This window comes from Epinephelus fuscoguttatus, linkage group LG19, assembly GCF_011397635.1.
Source record: "Epinephelus fuscoguttatus linkage group LG19, E.fuscoguttatus.final_Chr_v1".
NCBI classification, from domain to species: domain Eukaryota; kingdom Metazoa; phylum Chordata; class Actinopteri; order Perciformes; family Serranidae; genus Epinephelus; species Epinephelus fuscoguttatus.
In genome coordinates, this window is record NC_064770.1 from 12,168,827 (window position 1) to 12,181,935 (window position 13,109).

At 40.3% G+C, this 13,109-nt stretch overlaps 1 protein-coding gene across 4 annotated transcripts in view; it reads right to left on the bottom strand.

Annotated features, from left to right (window-relative positions):
- Window positions 1-392: 392 nt before the first annotated feature.
- Window positions 393-13,109, bottom strand: part of ppfia3 (PTPRF interacting protein alpha 3) — a 36,411-nt gene continuing 23,694 nt past the window's right edge. For 2 of the 4 annotated variants that reach the window (XM_049561990.1, XM_049561988.1), the window contains exons 24-31: window positions 12,935-12,961; window positions 12,588-12,763; window positions 12,139-12,236; window positions 7,980-8,155; window positions 5,833-5,901; window positions 5,556-5,721; window positions 3,737-3,798; window positions 393-3,448 (exon numbers count right to left, since the gene is read on the bottom strand). In XM_049561990.1, coding sequence (XP_049417947.1) covers window positions 3,746-3,798; window positions 5,556-5,721; window positions 5,833-5,901; window positions 7,980-8,155; window positions 12,139-12,236; window positions 12,588-12,763; window positions 12,935-12,961 — 765 coding nt within the window. In that variant the 3' untranslated portion in view covers window positions 393-3,448; window positions 3,737-3,745. The remainder of the gene's footprint in view (window positions 3,449-3,736; window positions 3,799-5,555; window positions 5,722-5,832; window positions 5,902-7,979; window positions 8,156-12,138; window positions 12,237-12,587; window positions 12,764-12,934; window positions 12,962-13,109) is intronic. The other 2 variants (XM_049561989.1, XM_049561991.1) reach the window with 2 other exon arrangements.

Here is a 13,109-nt window from a genome sequence, read left to right on the forward strand (position 1 = left end):
TTATTTTCATACCAATTAATTGATGTGAATATGCAGAATTGAGTTCTTGAAGCACTCCAGGATTTATTTTGGGAAAGGATAAGTTACGATAAGTGGTATTTTTTTCCGCATTTTACTGCAGTAATCTGCAGTTTCCTCCAATTACAGCTTCATAAAACACACTCAGTGTTAGAAGAAATATACAGGCCAGTTACTTAGTAAAAATAGCAATACCCTCATTTAAAAATACTCCTTAGGAGTCGAAGTCCTACATATTTTGTGTATAAAATTCTTATCTGTTGAGCAATTAGTGGCTATAGCAGTCCAATAAATGCAGTGGAGCATAAAGGACAACATTTACCTAATGTGGTGGAGTACAATAATTAAAGAACTGTACAACAATGTTTAAATTGTAATTAAGAATGGTACTTGAGTAAACTCACCACCGCACACATGACTACCTGCAGAGAGACAAAAAACAAATCAGTGGGAAAAAAGAAAAAAGGTTGCGATGATCAGCAGATCCACCTGGATCGCTTTATTATTTTTTTCTTTCTTTTACATCACAATTTTCATCATCATCATTATTGTTTATTTTCCAGATGATATTTTCAATTTGTATTACTATCACTTTAATCATGGAAATCTGTTAAATCATTGCACAATTTGTTCTCAAAATGTACACATACAGTAGCGTATTTGAATGACCATTTTCAATGTTTCATATTTACTTTTTAAAACTAGTTCAAATGAAGTCAAGAAGAAACGGAACATGTACATACATTTATCCAATACATACCTAAAGAAAATAAATAGATATTGTAAAAAATAAAAAATACAACTGAAAAAAATACACACATTTTACAAATTGATCCCCAGGCTCCCGACCCCTGTAGGTTTATCATACAGATATATATTTTTTTAAAGACACCTCATATCATCTTCACCACCAAAAAAATGTTTGTAGGTCATTGTCGTTTGTTTGACATGCATCGTAAACACAGAGGCTAAAGGTTTTGTTTCCTGGGCTTCCTCGGGCTCGCCCTCTTTCCCTGCCTCTCTCTGATCCCCCCCCCACCCAAAGAGCTCTTGGTTTCTGGTTTATGGCTTGTGTGTGCAGTAAAATGACCGGCTTCTGTCCATCCTTTCGTTTTTTTAATATCCCTCCTCCCTGTGAGTCGCTGTTACGTCTCTCTGCCACCTCTCCTATCATCAGGATTACCCGAGACCCTGAGCTGATGATTACAAGTCATGACCCGCACAATTACATCATGGAGGGCCAGTGAGGAGTTAAAGTCTGGCCTCAGTGTCATGTCATGTTATGTCATGTCTCATGCCTTCTTCAATATACAACACTTGGGTACCACTTTCTAATTAGACATACTTTACTTTCCCCAGTTCCAGGGGGTCCCCAGAATAATGGAGAATAGACTATTTTTTACTATTTTATTCACTATAGAGGTCAGCCAAATGTGAGTAAGAGTCCTGTAGTTTATAGCCATAGAATTCTTGTCTTAATCACATCTAACAACCACATTTTTTTATCTTATGGAAATCCCAGAAATCTTGTCATACGGGGGTCTGTGACCTGATGGGTATCAATTTAAGGGTTAGTGGGTTATGATTGACTATTTTCATAATAAATATGTTTTAATGCTCTAGATATATTTATAGGCCAGTAAAATGATACATTATTTAAAATGACTTTTGGGTTGCAAGGTCATGAAAAAATAATTTTGGCATTGTCTTTTTCCTTAAGCCATTTATTAACAACTTACTAACAATTCAAACTCCACACATGATATAACTGTGGTGGAAGAAACCTTTATGAATTACTAAAACAGCATTTTGGACCACTGATCTAATGGCTAGTTATCAAGTCTGGGAACTTTTGAGTTTTTACATTAAGTTCCTTATACTTAGCTACCAGCGTTTGCAGTTATAAATGCTAATATGATGTTGATAAGTGGTTAATAACATCCTTTTTTTCCCAAAAGATAATGTTTGAGCTGTCCATTAGCAGAGTCATATTTTGAACCATCTAAATTGATTTGTCACAACCTTGCCACCCAAAACTCTTTATTAGCAGCTTTTTTTTTACTGATCTATAAAGCATTGATAAATGATTTAATAAATGTTTAGATATTTTGCTATTGCACTTTGAAAAAGCTGGGAAACTCAAAAGAGGCAGATAAAAAATAAATAAACTGAAACATCAGAAGGCTGAAATATCCTGACTCTTAAGTCTCCAGTATGAGTGAAGCTCCAAAAACGCTGGGTCCTACATTTCCCATAATGTAACCCAGTAGAATCTTTTTGGAAAGCTCCTCCAGCACCACAGGGGACGATATACAGCTGTTTTACAGGCTGCATAGGTCTTTTCATGATGAGTAAACTTAGCTTTATGTGAAAAATCTGCGGAGTGCCCCTTTAACATTGATAGAGCCCGTACTTAAAAAACTCCTTGTAAAGTACGCCTTTTCAGAGAGTGATACCAACACTTGATTTATAGATTTCCTGCCACTGACATCATGAACACAATGCCTCCGCCGCATCGCTCTACCCTGTCCCATCCACCTCTGTGGCTTTGATCTCTATAATGGGGTCCCTTCAAAAGAGATTACTTAGCCTATCAGCTTTCAAGGTGCCAATAGACAAAGCATGAGGAGGGTCCCATTGATGTGGTCGGAGCCGAACAGTGGTCTGAACTCAGACGTGTTTTACTACACCCATCCGACCAACTGGGGACACTTATATACCCCTGACAGGCCCATAGAAGCCAACAATAGAGCCACAATGGCTGACACTGAACACCATGAGCAGAAAGGAGAACACCAGTGTTGTGTAGTTATAACAGGTTAATGTCCATCCCGTCATTTCCCCCAGTCAGTTTACAATTTTAACATCCTTCCAGTCGTTCCTCTGTTTTTCAGATCTAAACCTTACAGTGAGGTTAACTTCTGCCCTGGCTTTCAGTAAAAACACCTGTTGTTGAGCAGAAGTTATAAGGCGACACGTTTAGGTTGTTTTCAAACTGTAAGAGAATAAATGGCAGCAAGTAGTGGTTCCTTCTGAAGGTAGGAAAATGAGCCCTGATATTGCCAACTCTGCTGACTGTGTGCAGACTCCGACAGGAATGAAGAGAGGGGGAAACGTGCGGGACCAACACCGGTGTTGTCCTTCATTAACCCCACAGCACAGTCACACTAAGAGAGGAAGAGCAAAGACAGAACGACAGGAAGAGAGAGACAGGAAGAGAGAGAACAGCTGATCCCATTCAACCTTCCCAGTCTGGTCGGAAAATACATTCATACATTCTTCATGTCATTTTCCCCCTTTATTCCTTTGCTTCTGTTATTGCAGAATGGTCAGACCGATAGATTTATTTTGAAGTTAAATGGTTATATTCATTGCTTCTTTCTCCGTGGATGAGCGAGCAGGGTCCTCTAGTCCCAATCCAGTCAGCGCCCTGAGGAGAGAAACAGCATTATTCCCACGTCACTGCATTTGCGGCCTTAATTCAACTCTGCCTAAATCCCCACCAACCAAAACCCACCACTTAAAGACCTTAGGGGGACTACTAAAATCCCATGCTCAAACCAATCCACCTCAACAAACAGAATCATAAAACAACGAGGCTCGAAGAAATGTGCTCGGCACATGTGAAAGGCGTCTCGGATGTTTTTGTTTCACCACACGGATAAAACCCTGCACGGATGCAACAGCACTAGGCAGTTTAATTAATGTGTGTTCTCACCTCAGCCCCTCAACAGGAGTACGTCCTCACTGAGGCAGATTCACCCCGGGCACCAGAGTTGGCTGTTTTGGAGACCAGAGAAACAGACACAGACGGGATCATTATCGTAAATGCAATGTCTTAAACAGCACTGACCTTCCACAGGCATTCCTATTAAGAACTGGAATGGAGGATAATAGTCTTCCTCTGTACTTTGAAGCGTCTGTTCCTTGTTATTGCCAGTTCCTTTACTAAAGGAAAGAGAAAATTCCTCCGCCAAACTAATGGCAGAGTAGCATGAAAACAACCAACTGCTCTGTGCATGTGACTATGTGTGTGGATTTGCAGCAGCTTATATAGCATGGCTGACAGTGGTTGAGAGAAGTATTCAGATCCTTTACTTCAGTAAAAGTATCAATACCACACTGTAAATATACACCACTACAAGTAAAAGTACTGCATTCAGAACTTGACTCTAGTAAAAGTACTCATTGTGCAGTAAAATTTTCCCTGTCAGTGTTTTAATATTATATATGATGTTTTTGGGTTAATGTTAAAGCTGCATTAATGTGAATGTTACATTTTAGTGCTGTAGATTTTATGGTTGTCCTTTCTATACTGCTGGGAAGTTCGAAGGGGTTCTATTTGAAATTTACTGCGCATGAATTGTCTGCATAAAGTTCTCAACATGGAGGTGGCTGAGCTGGCAGCTATAGCTAATGGTGCTAACTCCATAAACAGTGCTAAACAACAGCAATGATGCTGACAGAGCTAATGATGTTAACCACAGGGACACTGGAGAGTGGGAACCACCCTTCCACACCCCAACTGTCCTGGTACTGGATCCCTGGCTCCTCCAGTCCACATGTCAAAGTATCCTTGGGCAAGATACTGAACTGTGAGTGCTTGTGAATGTTTAACTGAGTAGCAGGTGGCACCTTGTATAGTAGTCTTGGCTACCAGTGTATGAATGAGGGAATTTGACATGAAGTGTTTAAGTGCTTTGAGTGGTCGGAAGACGATAAAGGCATTATTCAAATGCAAGTCCACGTACCATTTACCAAATTAGCTGATTCATTAGCCAATGGCATACACACATGTGCAAACCTGCACGCTGGGCTGGATTGACTAATCATGGCAAACTATAGAGAATTAAGATTACAACACACACACAGAGGTAGCGTGATGTTTGTGAGACCCACGCATCTTCAAAAAGTCAGCTTTTCATGGTGTCGGAAAAAAAGCCCTGTTTTCAGCATTGTGATGATGCATGTTTCAGCTTATCGAAAAGGGTTTTAAAGAGTTTATTTAGCTTAAGAAGTAGGAGAATTTTCCTAACGCACAAAGGAATGTCCCTCAGTTCATCACAAACATTCAAAGTAAACACATTGAGAGACACGTGTTTTTTACTGGACAGAAAGGGCATGAAAAACTGTAATCTGAAAAGTAATAAAAACTGTCAGATAAATGAAGTGGAATAAAAAGTGCCATATTTACCTCTGAGAGATAGTAAAGTAGAAGTATGAAGTAAAGTACCTTGAATTTATACTTGGTACAGGCTTTGAATAAATGCGTTTAAGAAATGTACTACATTCCACCAGTGGGGGCTTAAAACAAATTTCAAATCAAGATGTGAACACGTGTATTATCGGATCTGCAGGTCACCTGATGAGCTACAACATACCTTTAGCCCTGATTTCTGTCATGCTCATCATGTGAGTAACGCCATATAGAGTAACAGGTCATCGTCTAAATTGAGACGCGCCTCGAGGGCTCAGAGGAGCCGAGCAAATGTGAACATGAGAGCGGAGGTGTCAGAGGTCGGGGGGATCATACTCACCATCACTCTGAACCTTTCTCAGGGTAACAGAGGGCGTAGAGATGGCTGAGGCACGGAAGTTAGCAGGCAGGGTCTCGGCGGAGTCGGAGGTCACGCCCCGAAGGTCTTTCTCCCTAAACATCTTCCTCCAGGAGGGCGAGCGGGTGAACGTCTTTGTTCCATCCTGCTAGACAGACAGAGTGTGTGAACAGAGACATGGCTGCTCAGACACTTTATCATTTAGTCAAATCTGTTTTTATTTATTATTTAATTTCTTCAAGCTGGTTAGCGTGCTGACCTCATCAGGTCGCCTTTCCGTTCCCATGGAGATGAGGGAGTTGTACTCTTGCTCCAGGAGCTGTCTGGCCTGCAGGAGAGAGGTGATGTGGAGCTTTGAGATTCAACTGGACTCCACTTATGACACATTTTCAGGGCAGGTGTGCTATGCTGCCATTCATTAGCTCATGTTTGAATATTATTCCTGCTTTGAACCAAGTGTCAGGAAATAACGGACAATCAAAGATATCGTACATATCAACCAATTATAATGCTAAATATCATTAGAGGGTAACTTATTTTCAAGCTGGACCCTATTTTCCCATGTTTTTATGTCTAAGTGACTCATGGAAACAATCATTTTTGAAATCGGTCCAGTATTGAGTTAGAGCGTTGCAGCCAGCAAAATAGGCTGCAATATAAACAGTTGGGGCATGTGCCCATCGTCAAATTACATCCACTAAAAGTGCTTGTTGTTGTCACTAACAGGCTCAGATTGTTATTTTATGTGTCTGACAACATTATAAAAAGGACCCTACAGAGATAGACCTTTTTGTTAAAGAGAAAGACCATTTTCGTTATTGATATCGCTATTACCAAACACACCAGACTCCATTTCAATAAACAGTAATATTATCATGGTAAAGCATGCCTCATTCAAATTCAACAGAAACAAAATAAAACTTACAAAAGCTGTCTTGGTTTGTCTCTCCACTGTTCCAACAATCATCATCTCTGGTTTGTTTGGTTTAAACCCTTAATTCACCCAGTAAGATGTGAAAACATGCTGGCTCTGTACACGCTAAAATTACCTTTTACTGGAATGGAGTCTGGTAGGTTTGGCAATGGTAATTTCAGGGCTGTTCCTGGTTAAACAAAAAGGTCTGTCTCTGTAGGGATCCCTTCCATAATGTTTTCACACACTTATAACAACAATCTGAGCCTGACAGTGGCAAAAACAAGAACCTTTAGTGGTAGTATATTGATGGTGTACAAATGCAAGTGTGGTTACATTAGAGCCTGTTTCTCAGCTGCCGGTGCTCCGACTCAATACTCGACCAGTTTAAAAAAAAACTGTCGTTTTCAGTCGTCACTTAGACACAGAAACATATGAAAATAGGGTCCAGAAAAATCCTTTAGTTACCCTTTAAAAGCTGTGCCTGACGAAGGTCAGTCTGTCTTGCTGCAGTAAATAAATGTTTTAATCGTGATTGTATAAGAAAGAAATGCTATTAAAGACACTTTTAAAATAACAATAAGTGATAAATAAAATGAAAGGGTTGCAAAGCCTTTGTTCTGCTAGGAAAATTGTCATATATATGGTCAAGGTACTGATTAACGTGAACCTAAGTCCTCCACTCAGATATTTGAGTTTCACTGTGCAGAATGATGCATGTGTAGAGTTTGGCACCGGTAGTATATTTTGAAAGAGGGAAAGCTCCACAGTCTTTACTTTAAACACCAGTTTAACAAATGGACATTTGAGCATGATTTTAGTCTATCCCAACTAGTTTGGAAGCCAATCATGATCCAGTATGCAACTTAAACAGATGTGATGAGGTAACATGAAGGCTCCATCTCACATTTTCAGTGAACTTGGAAACATCTTGTGTCCAGCAGTTAAAATTTGAAAGCAAAAATAACTGCATATTGTAGATTTTCCAATGAGAGAGAAGAAGATTTCATTGATATGTGGTCAAACTAAAGCTGGAACCCCAGTAGCTTTATGGTTCGGGTACATAGTACATACAACATAACCACAACGTCGATGATTCAATCTTGGCTTGGCACCTCTCTATACGTTTTCTGTAGCTGCCATCAGAGGCAGTTATACAGTTTAAGTTAAGTTGAAGACGTGTTAAGCTTGTTGTTTTATCTAGTTCTCACGGCATGTTGGACAGCATGTTTGATCGCATGTTTGATATCATGGATGTGCAAATAAATGCCTGTTACTCCAAGAACGCTTTGAGTTTGTGCTTTCAATTGGAGGGGAGTTATATTTTCTGTCTCTCTACACTGACTGCTCTCAAACATATTAAAAAAAGAAAATGCCAAAATACTAATCAAAAAAACATGCTTGGAGGGGGTCTTTACAACCCAAATATCTACCCTTAAGAACTCCTCTTCTCTCCCTGCTGCACCACTAGTACCTCTCCATAAGTCCATTACCTGTGTGTTCTGATTGGGGATCTGCAGCAGCAGGGCCAGGTCAGTGTAGTCAAAGGTGTCGTCTAAAGCCAGCAGAGCCCCATGGACGCCGCTCTCGCGCAGGTTGTCAGCGTACTCCTTCAGACCGATGGTCTGCACCCAGCACATCACACGCTCATTGGACCACACCATCACATCTGGGAGGAGAGAAGGAGAAGGTGAAGGGAGGCAGAGGAAGCATCCATCTGCCAACAGCAAGCTGTCTACTCGCTGGTTTTAGAAGCGAGATCAGGTTTCTTAATATTCTGCTCGCTTCCTGAACTTCAAGCTGGATCTGGCTTATTAATAGTCTTCTGAGAAAGTTAAAGGGAAACAACATCTATTTTCAAAATTGCTGCATGTTATTCCTGTGGTCTAAGACAGTCAAAAATAGTAGTAACCATGAGCAACTCTCACAGACAATGAATTGGAGATGTTCTAGGTGACACTGAGAGCACCCAGGGGAGTGTATATGGATACATTTTCTTTGTTTTTTCTTTTCGGGCTTTATGCCTTTAATGTACAGGTCAGAGTGAAACGGGGTGAGAGAGAGCGCGGGGGCGACCGCTGCAGTGAGGCATCACCTCTGTACATGGGCCGTGGGCACTATCCACTACGCTACCGACGCCCCATGGATACATTTTCTGTTTCAGAACAGAGAACATTACAATAGTTGACCGGGTCCAGACCTTTGTAGAGGTAGAGTTAGAGTTAGAGGTAGAGAGACTAATTTGTCTGGCATTGTGACATTTCTCAGTTAAAATAAAAACGACCAAAACGTGTGCTGTGGGAAACTTAAGATACCAATCAGTACCATGGGTGGGACTAATGTTGTTGTCAAGCTGTTGTCAAGCTGTTGTCAAGCGATGCCAGAACTGATCAGAAGTAATACCAATGGCAAGTGCTATTGACAAGATAGACACTGTTATGTAGGCTGTTCTAAATGGACATGTCTTCTTCATATCACTCAGCAGCGTAGTTTGTTTTTACTTTGCTCTGCTTCACTTTTAAAACTCCAAAATAAAAGCAGTATGTTGGCGTATCAGTGTGAACTTAAAAATGACGTTAGATTTAGGGTGACATGTGGGTCTCTATTGATTGGTGAGGAAAAATCAAGTCCCCCTCGCCCATGGAAATCGGTTAAACTGAACACAATGTCAGAATGAAGATGGACACGGAGTGTAACGAATTGAAATTTCTGTCTGATATCAAGCAACTACAACAGAATAGATCTCATTTGGGTATAAAAAATACCAAAACACTTGACACTTCCCTGGTTTCTGACTTTGGGAGAGAGTAGTTCATGTTCACAAATATTTATTGAACTTTCCTTGGTAGCAAATAACATATTGGGATTTTTAATGAAGCTGGTGTTCCCCTTGAAACTACCTGTTCAGTTACAGTATGATGAGTGATCGAAGGAAATAGTGACATGTTCCTTTTTTACTGAATTATTGCCTGATATGGTCCAACAAGCTTATCTTCAGACAAAACCAAAACTCACAAATTTCCTCACTTGGAGAATTCTTCTGTGAGGAAATCAGCCAAGGTGAACTGACTGTAAATGTTACAACATGTGAATCCCAAGGCACAGCGATGGGAGGGCGAGAGGTTTGGGTCTGTTTAATGAGTGAGCCTGTTGACATGTGTAGAGGTTATCCAGCCAGATTTCACTGGAAAGCTGTGGTTCATAATCTCTTCGAAGAATGAGGAGGGGGGAAGCAATAACCAAAGGGTGGGCCAAACATGCGTGGAATGCAGCACAGATAAAAAGAATTGTTCTGTTGTTTTTTTTTGTTTTGTCTTCTTGCCGTTATTGAGTTTTGTTTGCGTTATTTCATGTTAAAGCTGATGTAAGAAAGTAAGAATTTTATAGTTTATTGAGACTAGGAAGCAATTTATTTTTATGTCTACACACTTATAAAAGATGCAGTAAAACAACTGGCACTGTAGCTGCCACTGTTATTAAAATAATAAAATACGCAGCAAACTGGTGTGAAACAAGGAGACATGTGGTCACAGACACTGTTCTCTATTATGCTAATGATTTAGGTCTTCAAATTACATCCTGTAAACTGGGGCTTAAAGGAGGTGATTTGACTGTCCGTATTCTACTTTATGCAGATGATGTTATCTTTGTTGCAGAGCATGAAAACGTTCTGCAGAAGATGCGGCTGAATGTTTCTGGAAGTGAAGACTAAACCAGGATAAAACGCAAGTATGACACAAATGGAAAAAATGCAGTTGCTTTCAATCTTGGTTCAAGTGTGCTGTGTTAAACTGACAAATATAAATATCAGGGTTTCATTTGGGATCTGAGATTCCATACTTACGCTCAACCGTATTGGTCTTGTTTGGGTCCTGTTCAAGATCTGCTTTTGGCATTTTGGAATCTCGTAAACTTGTGAATTGTGACAGAATGAGGGGTTTAAATCACAAGGTTCATTTCATTTGGGATCTGAGATTCCATACTTACGCTCAACCGTATTGGTCTTGTTTGGGTCCTGTTCAAGATCTGCTTTTGGCATTTTGGAATCTCGTAAACTTGTGAATTGTGACAGAATGAGGGGTTTAAATCACAAGGTTCATCATGATATAATATTATATCAATTCTTTGGACACAATAGAGTATTTGTCAATGTTTGCCACGATTTCAATTCGATATACTTCAGGGGTCTGCAATCAATACTAGACAATATCAGTAAATATCTTAATGTCTCTTTCTTGTTTGAATGCTCAGGAAAGAGATGGGCATGGACAGAAACGGTAACACAGACGTGCCATGTGAATTTCAAAATAAAAGTGTGTCTTAAAGATGACGATATGTATCAATGTTTTTAATATGCATCGTTAACATGATCATGGATCACTGAGTTGATATATCGATCCAGATTGATTTATCTTTATACTCCTGAACACAATCCATTACAGGACATTTTGATCCTTTCTGGGAGTTTATAAGCAAACACCAGTTTTGACGATCAGTAAAGGATGGGAACCTCACATCACTAGAATGTTCTTCAGCTGGGACATTGTGCACTGATATCCTTGGCTTAGTGAGGAGAAATCTTTGTTTTGGCATGACTGATTCATTCTCTAATTTTCAAGAACGTGAAATACTCATGATGTTCAGAGCAAACTGTTCCTGGTGTAGGGAAGGATGGTGTGTTGATGTTTGGTACAAACCTAAATTATGAACATGTAGATAGAGCCTTTTGTGAAGCAGAATTTAACTGCAGAATCAGGCAGATTTAATGGTCTCCCTAAAGACAAAGGGCTTTGTTTGTTATGTGATTTAGGTCAGATTTCTTATTTTCTTGTTCATTACATGATGATCTAAGGGATAGGCTGTTTAGTAACATGCCCTTTGTTTCTAATGAAGTGTTCTAGATGGATCATTATAAAAAAAACTTTTATGATGGAGCCTTTTAATGACTTTATTTGTTGAACAGGAGACAAAGTTATTTGTTTGCAATATGATGTTAAAATGTTATGCTCATGTCTGATAACTTGGTGTCTTTTAAGTCCATGCAAGCAAAGTAAATTGTCCAGTGCTTTGGACAGGATATAACACTGTTGCACTGTGGGCAGGGAGCATCAAGTTAGCTCTTTATCTATTAAAACACCACCCCCTCTTCAAATGCAGAAGGACCTGATACAATTTGATTATATCATTTTATTTTCTCAGTCACTCTATGTGCTGTTTTTAGTACTACTATAAACATAAATAAATAAAATAGGGTTCTTGTATGTGCATGATAAAATAAATAACATGACTATGAGCTGATAGAAATGACAGACAAACAAATAAAGAAAGTGTCGGAGCAAAATACAGTAGTAATAATAATAATAATAATAATAATAGGCAAAATTATGGGTTGATAATAGTTTTTATTTTTAGAATGTTTTTTTGGGGCATTTTCCCTCATCTACTCATCTTCCCTCCAATTTGCTGACGCTCCCCTTGTGACCCCCCCTTTGAAAATCACTGGCTCAAATAATTAACTTGGATTATATGGTTTGTATAGTAATCACTGAGGTATGCTTTGAAAAAGACAATGGCACAGCATGAATAGAGGAATTAGTCGGGGCATGCGGGGCATCATTAGTGAGATAATGGCAGAGACCAAAAAGAGCTCACCTTTGTTCTGATGGACACTCTCCTCTCTCCTCCTCTCCAGCTCCTTGCGATCGTAGTTCAGACGCTTCAGGCACATGATGCCGTAATGCATACTGACCCTGGGAGAGGTCAAAGAGCCAGAGGATTAAAACAGGTTAACTGAGGGTGTGTTTCCACTCTCACCTGTACTCAGAAAGCATTAACACAATCCAAACTCCTGTGACCCCTGGACTCTTTTAAACAAGAACTGAAAAGAGGGCCTGGAGACACACACCTGAGCAGTGAGAGTGTCACAACAACAGGAACTCTATCCCTGCACATCTTTTAACACTTTTAAATTTCCCATTGCCACACACACACACAGAAAAAGAGAGTCACCAGGAAAGAATGAGAGTGAAAACACCCAAAGTGACAAACAGGCGTGAGTTATGGTTGCAAAACAGGCGAGAGCGGGCACGCAAAAGCTCTACCTGTGGAAGCTGTCCACCATTTTGAGCTGTCCTCTCAGCTCCTTCTTGGTCAGGTGGTCCAACATGCGGGCATCCACCAGGGACTCCATGAAATAGCTGCGATACTGTGGCAGGCCCAAGCTGGGCAGCCAGTCGTTGCCCACCCACTCATGATTCATATCGCCATAGGCCAGTATCTGGAAGGGACAACCACAGATGATCATCGCTGATTCACGCTCGGCTTCATCTCTGATGGTAGTGCAAGTCAGCAGCTCATGACTCACTGCGGTTGGTCTCACTCGAGATAAAATTACTGACAAATATGCATCATGTTGTGTTAATTCTGACTTTTTCCACTTAGTCCTTACCTGATCCCAGCTGAACTCTTTGAGCTCCTGCAGCGCCAAGAGAAGAGGCAGACAGAGAGAGAGACAGAGCCAGAGAGAGTGATGTGGAGGTGGTGAGGGAAAGGGGAGCAGGGGGTCAAGAGCAGGGTGGACAGATGAAGAGATGATGGAGGAGAAGCAGAGGAGGAGGGAGCGG